Source organism: Borostomias antarcticus (assembly GCF_949987555.1).
Source record: "Borostomias antarcticus genome assembly, chromosome: 24".
Lineage (NCBI taxonomy): Eukaryota > Metazoa > Chordata > Actinopteri > Stomiiformes > Stomiidae > Borostomias > Borostomias antarcticus.
In genome coordinates, this window is record NC_140257.1 from 10,264,391 (window position 1) to 10,277,099 (window position 12,709).

General features: G+C 45.3%; 1 protein-coding gene across 1 annotated transcript in view; it reads right to left on the reverse strand.

The window, feature by feature from the left end:
* Window positions 1-12,709, reverse strand: part of LOC311325512 (voltage-dependent R-type calcium channel subunit alpha-1E-like) — a gene marked incomplete at its 3' end in the record, with an annotated part of 55,784 nt that overhangs the window by 17,591 nt on the left and 25,484 nt on the right. Inside the window, exons 6-20 of the mRNA XM_084458226.1 lie at window positions 12,503-12,661; window positions 10,234-10,421; window positions 9,880-9,983; window positions 9,459-9,574; window positions 8,528-8,581; window positions 7,959-8,042; window positions 7,637-7,846; window positions 6,704-6,816; window positions 6,392-6,504; window positions 6,104-6,235; window positions 5,627-5,696; window positions 3,679-3,796; window positions 2,544-2,611; window positions 2,366-2,436; window positions 9-797 (exon numbers count right to left, since the gene is read on the reverse strand). Of these exons, the coding sequence (XP_084314352.1) occupies window positions 9-797; window positions 2,366-2,436; window positions 2,544-2,611; window positions 3,679-3,796; window positions 5,627-5,696; window positions 6,104-6,235; window positions 6,392-6,504; window positions 6,704-6,816; window positions 7,637-7,846; window positions 7,959-8,042; window positions 8,528-8,581; window positions 9,459-9,574; window positions 9,880-9,983; window positions 10,234-10,421; window positions 12,503-12,661 (2,389 nt within the window). The remainder of the gene's footprint in view (window positions 1-8; window positions 798-2,365; window positions 2,437-2,543; window positions 2,612-3,678; window positions 3,797-5,626; window positions 5,697-6,103; window positions 6,236-6,391; window positions 6,505-6,703; window positions 6,817-7,636; window positions 7,847-7,958; window positions 8,043-8,527; window positions 8,582-9,458; window positions 9,575-9,879; window positions 9,984-10,233; window positions 10,422-12,502; window positions 12,662-12,709) is intronic.

Below are 12,709 nucleotides of genomic sequence, written 5' to 3' on the forward strand. Positions count from 1 at the left end.
CCTCTTACCGACGACGCTCCTCTCCCATATCCGTGTAAGGGTTCGCTATACAGGCTCCGCCCTCATCCAGGCCCGACCCTCCCTCTGCCTCCGTTCGCTCTGTGTCCTCCTTCAGCTCTCTCTCCTCCCTCTCCTCTTTCTCGTCCAGGACCCTCCTCTCTGGGCTGAGCGAGTGGCCAGCCTCCCCGTGAGGTGACTCCCTGCTCCTGGCCTCGGCCCGGGCCTCGCGGTGCCGGTGCCTCTTCGCACGTGCCCCGTCCTCCGCCCCGGAGGTGGACCTTAGCTTGCGGGCCGCCCGGTGCCTGCCCCCCCCCCCTCCTCCGACGCCGCGGTGGTTACCCCCGCCGCCGCTCCCCCTCTCCTCGGCGAGCGTCAGTAGGGGGAGAGGGTCAGCCCCCGGGAGCTCGGGCAGCGGGTCGGCCACGGACATGGGGGGCTCGGGCAGGGGCATGGCCACGGACATGGGCGACTCGGGCTGGTGTCCTGGGCTGGCTCCCGGGGAGAGGCCCGGGGCGTGGTGGGTACTGGTGGGGGTGTCGGTGGTATCCTCCGTGGGGCTGCCGAACAGCACCTCCTGGCTGGCCATCTGACGGCGCCGGCGCAGCTGGTTGGCCCTCTGCTCCCACACTGACATGTGGACCTTGCGCCTCCTGTCGCGGCGGTTGGTGAAGGCGTTGGAGCCGCTGAGGGGCTGCTCGTCTGCGCCTCCCACCCCGGGGCTCCCCTCCTCCTCTGGGAGGGTGGGTCGGCCCCGGTGGATGGCCCGCTTCCTGTACAGGTAGGGGCGCCTCCTCCTCCTGTAGAGTAGAACACACTTGCCGTCACTAGAGGGCAGCACCACGTCCATACAGTATTAACGCATATACTGTATATATGAGAGAAAAGGCCAGTAAGTTATCAGTAGTATTAGTAGTTCATAGTTCATCACTACCAGTTGCTCATAAAGAGATATTAATTGGTTTAAAATGTAAATGTTAAAATAATTTGTTTATCACATCAAAATAATATAAGAAAGATGAAAATACCTCGGAAGAAAAGACATTAAAATCAAAAGCCACAAAAACCAAAAAGGAAGAGTGCAGGATCAAAGTAGGGAAACTGTGAGGTTTAGAAATCAACTCTTCTAATTAGATAAAGGAAACTAAAGGGAGAATTAAGTGAGACAAGGGTACAGACAACTTTACTTACTCGTGTTCAGACTCTTTTGTTGTCCATGTAATCAATGAGTGATTGGTTGAAAACAAGACATTAGTGTTTTTGAACAGACACCGAACATTCCTTGTGACACCTTCCAAAACAAGTCCAAAGGTAAATACTGGAAATGCCCAGTATGTACTATGTCGATACCGTTATAATTGAAATAGAGGACTGATGTCAGTGATTGACACATTAATTGAAGGTGCATATTGAGAAATGATCTATCGATATGCAATTATTTTGAACTTGAGTAGTGATTTAGTTTGAACTTGAGCACATACATAAGAAATTGGTCAGTGCCACGTAACAGGCATATAATAACAAGACAATGTGATGGGAGCAGCATTACATCGGAGCATGTGTCAAGAGCACCACCCTGATAACGCTGGGACATATAGGACTAACACTCATGTATGTGACAAACAAATGGTACATTCAGTGTCACTGTTCATGGTGACCATCAGTTAGAACATTATGCATGTCGTTTTCTTTCCACCTGTCCTACTGAAAACCATAAAACATCTGGCTATTTTTTTTATCGTTTTCCCTTCCCAACGCAAAACATTACTCTGGCAGATCCAGTTGGATTGTAGAGTAAAATTAGATGAATTAGCCTTAGCCAAAATCTCACACACTGATTGTAGCTCTGTATAGGACACATACCGTATTTACAGTGACACACAAACCATGTCCTTCTGCTTCCCACTATCTTTTACAATGTCTCTCCATCAGATAATATTCCCTATGGGAGGCTAATGCAGGACAGTAGACCAGAGTGAGAAATAGACGGGTTTGTGGGGTGACCTGTACTCCAATTCAGGGAAAAATGCCACCCTACGCTATTATCAAAGGTGTTGTCTTGTCAGTCATTCAAGTGCCATGCTTTTCTTCAACAGGCAGGTACACGTTCATTCCAGGCATGCCACTTCTGAACCCATAAACCCGACATGCAGCCATCTCTGTACCAGAGGCAGGTAACAAGAAGGAACCCTCCATCAAGGAAGGGCCCATGCTGGACCTATCCATTAATTTCCTTTTTTTTTTTTTAAAAAGGTAGCTGAATGTTCCCTCTTCAGTTCCTACTGACATCTCATCAGTACTAACGAGGCAGCATGAGCACAGTGACGAACGGAGGTGTCATTCTGGTGGATGTTAACAGGTGACTTACTCCGACATTAGGCCATCACTGGCTCTGGCGTACCTCTGGTTGAAAAACTCCTCCTCCTCCTCCTCTTCATCCTGGCGAAGGGGAGATCCACACACACACACACGTTATGTTATTGACGTAATTTGTCAAAAGTAAAAGATTTAATTTCTCGTATGTTACACCGAGAAAGCGCACACACCTTGGTCAGTTCCTGCGCGTTGGCTAGGTTGTCCACAGCGATGGCCAAGAAGACGTTGAGCAGCGTGTCTGTTCACAGTCTGGTCAGGGAGTCCAAACAGCTAACACCCAACACTGCACTCTCATACACTATACCTACAGGCTAATTTAAATATAGTTCAGCTTTTAAAACCATAACACCCCACACACACTTGTCACCTCCATCTGAATGTCAATAAGACAGGAGAGATGATAGTGGACTACGGGAGGAAGCAGGAGAGGATCTTCAACCCCCTAAACATCAATGAAACTCCTGTGGAGAAGGTGGACATCTGCATCATACAAGTATCTTGGTGTCCAGATCATGGACCCAAAACACAGACATAATGGTGAAGAAGTCAAGGCAGAGGCTGTTCCACCTCAGGCGTCGGAGGAAATTCCGAGCGTCTCCCCAGATACTCAGGAGTTTCTACACATGCACTATTGACAGCATCCTAACTGGCAATATCACCACCTGGTATGGGAGCAGCACCATGCAAGACCAGAAGGCACTGCAGAGAGTGATATGGTCAGTGGAGCGTATCACTGGGGTGTCCCTCCCGCATCTCAAGGACATCTACACAAAGAGGTGCGTACCAGGGCCAGGAGAATCCTGAAGGATCGCAGTCACCTGAATAACAACCTCTTCTCTGCTCAGGTCAGGAAGGAAGTACCGCTTACTCTTCAGAGAGGCTCAGAAGGAGTTTCTTCCCTCAGTCGATCGGGACCCTAAATGAGGATCCTGTTGAACTCTGGACTACACTAAGCACAACTGCACTATATATATATTATATTTATACTCAGTAGAATATACATATCTACATTCTGAACATACATATCAATAAACTATAGATAATAACCTTCCTATCTACTAACCCAACTGCACAACCTCACCTACTCCCCCAAAACCCCATCCTTTCATGTATACATATGTATATACCTTGTATTTTGTATCTAAATACTGAACCCATTGTTTCTCTTGAATTTATTTATTTTGGTTATTTATTTTTACCTCCCTATATTGCTTAGTGTGTGCACAATCTAGGATCTAAGTTAAGCTAAGTTGTGCTAAGTTGCCCTGAGTGGGTTGCATTGTCCAGGAGGTTAAGCAAGGATACAGTTTCCAAACAGGGTCAGCACAATGAAGTATATGGAGGACCACATGCCGTACCGCACGCCTCCCTGGGAGCGGATCCCATTGTACATCACTTCGTTCCAGTCCTCGCCTGTCAGAATCTGCAGACAAATATACTTCCGTCAGTCAAGCCTACAAACCCAATCAATGACAAAAGAAAGAGTGCTCTGTTGCCACTCAGGAGCAATTACACAAGCATACCTTGAAAGATTCCCATTGTATTAAAGGTAGGTTCTGTAACGATTACAAATTTTTCTAGACGATTAATTGTCTCAGAAATAATAGCAATTAATAACATAATTGGAAACTAGAAAAACCGCGTAGCGACTAAATGCCTCCGCCCAACAATGCAAGTTGCAGTTAACCTAACTAACCCTAACCCTAACTAACTGCTAACCTAACTCTACTGCTAATGCTAGCTAGCTAACGCTAATGCTAACTATAATGCTAACGCTAACACTAATGCTAGCTAGCTAAAGCTAGCATTAGTGTTAGAATTAGCATTAGCTAGCGTTAGCATTAGCGTTAGCATTAGCTAGCTAGCATTAGCATTATCGTTAGCTAGCATTAGCGTTCAAAAGTGCCTTTTATGATGTCATGGTGACCTTGACCTTTGACATTTGAATACCAAAATATAATCCAATTAATCTAATTAAGTCCAACTGGACATTTTGACCAAATATGTACAAATTCTGTCAAGCCGTTCTTGAGATGTCATGTTCAGCATGCCAAAAACACCTTTTGTGAGGTCAGTGACCCTTGACCTTTGTAATCAGTTAATCCTTGAGTCCAACTGGAAATTTTGGAAATTTCTATCGCCTGGCGGAGGCATAAAAAAATGATTTTTTCTTTGTACGCTGAGTAGACGACCTGATGCACCTGCGTGACTTTTAGCGATTTTTTTTTAGTGGGCTGCGCTTGCTAAGAGGAGCTATGTTTATCAGTATACTGCACTGTAACTTTTATTCCTGTATTCTATTTGTCCTGCTTTTTGTTTAAATGTCTATAATGACTTGCTTTTTGTTTTAATGCTTTTAATTTGTCCTGCCTTTTGTTTTAAATGTCTATAATGTCTTGCTTTTTGTTTTAATGCTTTTAATGTCTCATGTAAAGCACCTTGAATTGCCCTGTGGCTGAAATGTGCTATATAAATAAACTTGCCTTGCCTTGCCTTGCAAAGCATGCCCTGGTGGGAGGTTTCTAGGTACCAGAAAGGTTCTTGAGCAATGGCGATTTATATGTTAAAAACATACAGGGGAACTACAGCAGGCCTATTCTTGCTATTGATGTGTTTTTTTAACACTTCAACAAGTGAGTGAGTGAGGACAGTGAGAGAGAGAGAGTGAGTGAGTGAGTGAGTTCTAGAACCATCATACACAACAGCCACTGTCCGGAAGTGCAACCATTATGAAATTGTACACTGTTAGTGCTCGGTCTAAACATAAGCAATAAAAAAAAGAAGCATAATCACGGTCCCAAAAAATTATTGCAATTATGTCACAAAATTGCGGTTTGGTGATTATGTAATAATTGTTACAGGTCTAATTAGAGGGCCCTGCTCTATTAAAATTACACTCATCTAGTTTCAACTGCAGTAACAAAAACAGTCATGAATGGCAGCATTTTTGACACTGTTTAGAGAGGGTAAAGAACACATGTTTCTGTCTGTGCAAGAAACGTTTCACGCTTGATCTATTCCCGGAAGCCCTGTTGCAGAGGATTGTACTGGATATGGTGCACACACTCTTTCATGTTTCAGTCTGACATTCATGTGCATAATGTGTGAGTGGATGCGTGGGTGGGTAGTAAGCAGAGGATGGGGGTGGCGATCGAGCCAAGATGTTTAATCTTCGCCCTTGGGTGAGACATATCCCAGGGTGCAACGTGTCATGCGGGAGAGCTGGAGTGCGATTGGTCTGCCGGAGCCAAACCTGAAACACGGTCATGATGGCAGCTGGAAACGTGTCAAAGTTGGTGGGAGTGTAATCTTCAAAGATGAACCTAGAGGGAGGGAACAGAGGGGCATGTCATGTGACCAGGGATAGGGAGAGGAGGATGAGGAAAAAAGAACTGGAGCTATTTTTGTCTAGATGTGTAATTTATTTCCCCCTCTCTTTCAAATACATCGCTGACATGTCTATTGTTCTATTTCAGATGCACCCTTTCCATCTCCAGTGCAAAGCATGAATACATACATTGCGCTTGACAGATGATGAATGATGATGAATCATAGTACTTAATGGCAAATCCAGCGCATTCGTCAAAGTACACCCAAGAGCCAATGGATACACTTGATACCTGTGATTATGGGTGTTACAGTTGTTACCCAACGTCAAGGAGCAACGCATCTGAGATCTCCAAGTGTTTACTGTATGTATCTGATAACCCCCCCATGTGGCTGTGCTCACCTGCCCCCGAAGAGCTGCATGCCCAGCAGGGCGAAGACCAAAATGAAGAGGAAGAGGAGGAACAGCAGGCTGATGATGGACTTCATGGAGCTCATGAGAGACACCACCAAGTTCCTGAGAGAGGCCCAGTACCTGTCCAAAAACAAACATGGCTCACCTCTAAGCCTGCTGCCGGCGGCAGGTTGCTCATATAAATGAACATGGCACTCCAAAGCTTTTAGGGAACTCAGCTCGTCGAGTGAAAAGCTGGAATGTCAGATGGGCCTTCCTAGTTGGTGACCCACTTACTTGGTGATCTTGAAGATCCTCAGAAGTCTCAGAGCCCTCAGAACGCTGATGCCAAAGGACATGCCCGGTCGGAAGAAGCCCCAGACCACTTCAAAGATACTGCCAAAGATCACCTGCGCAGAACCACACCGATTAGTCAACTTTCACAGACATGTAGGGTAACATATTAGGCCATGCGACAGGACAGGACAATGTCACACACCTTGTTAGAACAAGAATTTATCTCTCTTTTTGCTGTTGAGCTAACACTAAGCCTAACTGAACCTCCACCTCCCCAGACTGGGAGTCGGAGCGGGCGATGTGTGAACTCACCCCACAGTCAAAGCAGTTGAAGGAGGAGTGGAAGTACAGACGGAAACCCAGGCCGTACATCTTTAGGAACATCTCTGCCAGGAAGAGTCCGAGGAAAACAAACTCTGCATAGTCTGGAGGACGGGAGAAAATCAGAACTGAATGAACTGGAGACAAAATTGTCACCATTTCCTGCGAATTGAATGAACTGGAGACAAAATTGTCACAATTTCCTGCTAATTGAATGAACTGGAGACAAAATTGTCACCATTTCCTGCGAATTGAATGAACTGGAGACCAAATCGTCACCATTTCCTGCCGAAGTCAGTCTATAAATCTTCATTTTTTTTTTCTGGATTGTCTGTGGGGGTTTGCTCTTGCTCAGGTACTTAGTATAATCTTTGTACTTTAGCTTTTTTGCGTCTTTGTATTGAATATCCTGTCTATCTGTAAGTTTGTGTTGTATTTCCACCGTTTGCCTGACCAGGTCTCTCTTGGGAATGAGACCTTGTGTCTCAATGAGGTAAAAAATGTCAAAATAAAGAAAACAAAACAAAAACTAATATAATTTGTACAACAGTCCATACTGACCCTATACTTTTAATTGTTTAAATTGAAATAGGATTATATTAGCCTCGTGAGATCATCCTGATGTCACAACTTGTGACTCACAAGCTCAGTCTGGATACTCCCGAATATATTGAGCCCGAAATCTTTGAGACTTGATGAAAATTATCCGGCCTGGAAAACTCTGACTGATAAGATTAAAAACACTAGTTTTGTGCATCTGTCAAACAAGGCTGTTTCTTTCTTTCTTTCTCTTACGATTTCTCCACGACACCGGCGCCAGAGGAGGTTACTAAAAGAGAACCTCAGAAACACCAGACGGCCTCCACTCATTCAGAATGGCGTGAGCATTCGGGGGCGTGAGCACCACAAACGGTGAGGACCTACAGAGGAAGATGGAGAGCCAGTCCGGCTGGTTGTGGTGGACGATCGCCACGCAGACGGTGTTGAGCGCCACCAGGCTGAGCACCGTCCAGTAGAAGGTGTCCGTCTTCACCATGCGGCGGATGGAGATCCTCAGCATGCGCTCCTTGCGGCGCATGTACGCCGCCGGGCCGCGCCTGCCGCTGCTGTAATTCACGCGTGTGCGAGACATTCCTGGTGAGATGGGAGAGGAGAGGAGGAGGAGAGAGAGACGTATGAGAGGAGAACAGGCGAAAGGGAAATGGAGAGGCGGCAAACAGAAGCCCGGCTGTCGTCCCTTCCTCACCTGCGGTAGACATGTCCACATACTTCTCGTCCCCGGGACCACCTCTGCGTATTGCGTTCTTCTTACTGGTGGCTCGCTTCAGCACTGGACACACATTCCAGAGGATTAGACAGAGAGAAATGGGAAGGCAGACGTTAATGACACCGCCGTCCAAATCATGGGTGACAACAAAACAGGTACTGTACCAATAGTCGTAGGGGAAATCTTGCATATTCACACCGACATAGTCGTATCAAGCACACACCGAAATACGGATTTCACAAGTTATATCTGTAGGTGTACACCAAGCCTTTTCACTGTACCAGGACAACAATGATGTCCACCCAGCTATCAAAGGAAATTAACTGTGGTTTAGCTATGTTTTCTCTGGAAAGGCCACAGGCCGTTTGAAACTGTCTGCAGTTTTCTTCTGCTAATGGAAGTGAAAAGTGTCAGAATGGATTAATCTCCTCTGAAAGAAAGCAGGCAAGGCCAAGGCTCCTGTACTGTACAGGAATTGAGTGAGTTTAATGGTGGCTGTGGGTTATGGGGTAAAGAAAAGTCAGACATCGGAATGTGTGTGTTCTTACCATCTAAGGCAGATCTCCCAGAGTTCTTGTTTTCCTCAGCAAGCATAACCTCCTCTGCAAAATGTGAAATGAAGATTGATTCACACTCCAGATATACAGTGTCAACAGAGTTTTGTCTTCCATTTGACATTCATTGAGTATGATGTGCAATATGAATGTATGTGTGTAAATTCATGTATAAAAGGCAGCATTTCTGTGGCACACAATGGTTTGTTTGGCCTGGTTGATGCTCTGAGGGGAGAAACTCATCAGGTACAGTGTGCTCGCCCAGAACTAGCAGCCAACTGTTGGGGGAGGATGATTCACTCCCCTTCAGAGAGCCTATTGATTTCTATCACTAATGCATACATTCCCTCACTCTCTCACAAGCACACACTCTTTCTCTCTCTCTCTCTCTCTCTCTCTCTCTCTGTTTCTCTCACTATTTCTCTCTCTCTCTTTCTCTCTCTCTCACACACACACACACATGCACACACACACACACACACACACACACACACACACACACACACTTGAGTCAGTGATTCAGTCTCACCCTTCTCTCAAGGGTCTACATGCGTGGGTGACGGATAATGTAAATTGTCATTATAGTCGCTGTGCAGCACACACTGTCACAGATTCACCTGGTATCTCCAACAAAGAAGTCATTTCCAGTAAGAAAGCAGGTAGAAAAAGAGACACCGACTGATTGTCTCAAGGTGTCTCCCGGAACATTTTGGTTTTGGCTTCACAAGATCTCCACATTTCTCGTTCATTTTTCGCCCTTTAACTCTGAGAAATACACTTTTTCCAGTGCACTGCTGTCTGTACCGTGCCTGTTGACAATTACAGCACTATCTGGTTTCAGCATTCAGTACTGCTGTAGTATGATACGACTGTGAGTATGGTAGCATTAGGGTGCTGGTAACGGCCGTACAGTACTGTCTAGTACCTGCGCGGTCTATCCAGGCGCGGTAGCCGTTGAGTTCTCTCTCCACCTGCTGCTGGCGTCTCAGCTTCATGAAGGCTCGTCTGTTCTCCACTCTCTCCCTCTCCTTGGCAAACTCACTAGACAGCAGAGTGGGCAGGCGACAATAGCCATCACTCCACTGATGCATCCAAGCGCACAGCATATACAGACACAAACACAAACACACACACTTTCTCTCTCTCTCTCACACACACACACACACACACACACACACACACACACACACACACACACACACACAGTAATATACACACGTGTGCACACACACCTACACACACAGTAATGTACACACGTGCACACACACAGAAATATGCACATACAGTATACACGCGCACACACAGACACACACACACACCAGTTATAGAAAGCATAGCATACTTACCCAGACAGGACACCCAAAACCAGGTTCAGTACGAAGAATGACCCGATTATGATGAGGGGAATGAAGTACATCCAGTTGAATGTGACACCCAGGGCGTCGTCGGTCTAATAAGAACAAACAGATGAGTAACACTCTTAATCTGTTGATAACGATGCTGTATAACTGTAACAGAGTGTGTGTGTGTGCGTCTGTGTGTATGTTTGTGTGTGTACAGTATGTGTGTGGGTGTATGTGTGTGTGTACTGTATGTGCACGTGCGCCTGTCTGTGTGTTTGTGTGTGTGCGTATGTACAGTACTGTATGTGTGTGTGTGTGCGTGTGTGTGTGTGTGTGCACGTGTGCGTATAGACTCACGTTGTAGAGCACGGCCGTCCATCCCTCCATGGTGATGCACTGGAAGACGGTGAGCACGGCGAACAGGATGTTGTCGAACTGGGTGATGCCGTCATTGGGGCCAATCCAGTCACTGCAGTTGTACTTCTCCGGACACTGCCTCACACCGCACGCAAACTCCACCTCCGCCGTGTCCACCATCTCATGGTCTAACACAGGGCAGAGCAATCAGGGAGGGGGGGGGGACAGGGGTGTCAAAGACTAACAGGAATTGTTTCAAAATGGAGGGTCACAGTGAACCTCCACCTACTGGTTTGGTATGCTTGGAAACTAGACAATATGTAGGAAAACCCCTACTTGTGGGAATTATAAGAATACAGAATGTAAGTTGACCAGAAGAGCCCTGAAGCAGACGGGAAAGATTGGGGCCGACCCCTCCCACCCTGTTCTCAAACTCTTCAAACCACTCCCCTCCAGAAGGAGGCTGTGGTCCATCAGTACCAAAACCTCAAGGCACAAAAACAGTTTCTTTTCAGCTGCAGCTGGCCTCATCAATGAGGCACGAGACCCCCACTGACACTGTCTAATTGTACATTTTTGTAGATTGTATAGCCTATTGTATTGTGTCACTTCGTTATTGTATTTTGTAATGTCCTGTCTTGTTCCTGCACGTTTGAATTTATTGAACCTGAATTTAACCAGGAAAAGGGGTCTCATTGAGATGTTTATTGTCATGCACCAACAAACCAAGGCAAATTCCTTGGCTAAATAAAATCTGATTCTGATCTAGAAAAGTCTACATTTCACTGTCGGGGTGTGCAGCTTTTCTCTAAGCCACTTTGTTAGTTTGTTGTCACAGAAAGGATTAAACACCACCGTGGGTCTGTTTGATTACAGGCTTGGTTGACAGCTAATTAAAGGTAGACCAGCATCCCTGCCGGCTGCGCCCGCTTTAATGATAGCCTACCTTTCTCCTCGCTGATATCACAATCTATCAAACCCTTGTACACAGAAATTAGCCAGCCTTTGCTGGCGGGCGATGAAAGACTTAAAGGAGACTGCCGGTCTAAATATGATTTGATCTCTTTTAGCTAGTCACCCTAAGTATATCACATTCCCGCAATACGTTTTCCGAAAAAAAACTTACATTAAAAGATTTATTTTCAGACTCGTAGTAGCCTACTCCTGTCTTCTTCCTGTTGACATAGTAGTCGTTGCTAGGGACGCTGGGTAGAAAATCTAGCGTAAATGGATTAGAGAATATGGCGCAGGAGTTCAACGGATTCAAACGAAAATAATAAAATATAAAAACTGGAAAATTATTTGAATCTGATATGGACAAGTGTGTCAGCACAACGAGGGAACAATTTAAAAAAATATGTTTTGAAGCCATCACATTAAATTTTCAAATGTAAGTAAAACGCGAAAATTCAAAATTAATTTAATGTAAGCTTTTTTTTTGGAAAATGTATTGCGGTAATGTGATATACGTTGGGTGACTTGTTTATGGAGATCAAATCATATTTAGACCGGTATGGTCCTTTAAGTAACATCAGTGAAAATGGGAGTTGTGTGGTAAATAAAAACTAGAAAAACCTAGTAGCAAAAGAAATGCCTCCACCCAACAATGCAAGTTGCAGTTAACCTAACTAACCCTAACCCTAACTAACTGCTAACCTAACCCTAACGCTAATGCTAGCTAGCTAACGCTAATGCTAACTATAATGCTAATGCTAACACTAATGCTAGCTAGCTAAAGCTAGCATTAGTGTTAGAATTAGTGTTAGCTAGCTTACGCTAGCTAGCATTATCGTTAGCTAGCATTAGCGTTCAAAAGTGCCTTTTGTGATGTCATGGTGACCTTGACCTTTGTCATTTGAATACCAAAATCCAATTAATCTAATTAAGTCCAACTGGACATTTTGGCCAAATATGTACAAATTCTGTCAAGCCGTTCTTGAGATATCGTGTTCAGCAGGCCAAAACACCTTTTGTGAGGTCAGTGAACCTTGACCTTTGACGCCCACAATGTAATCAGTTAATCCTTGAGTCCAACTGGACATTTTACCAAAATATGAACAAATTCCGTTAAGCCTTTCTTGAGATATTGTGTTCATCAGGCCAAAAACATATTTACATAAACATAAAAATAAAAGCATGATGATCAAACAACTTTAAGATTCTGCTAGAGAGAGAAGGAAGAGGCACACGGTGGTAGAAAGATTAAGGAGTTGAGCTGTTGGGGAAAACAGTTGGGTGTGGGTGTATGGAGGGTAAGGTAAGTCCATACCCAGGATGTCAGCTGAGGGCACGCAGGTGTGATGCAGCTTCCCGCTGTAGAATTCCAGGCCGATGATAGCGAACATTAGGATGGCAAAGAACAGGAGCAGACCGATCTGAAGCAGAGGCACCATGGCCTTCATGATGGACTTCAGAACAATCTGCAGGCCTGGACACACACACACACACACACACACACACACAAACACACGCACAC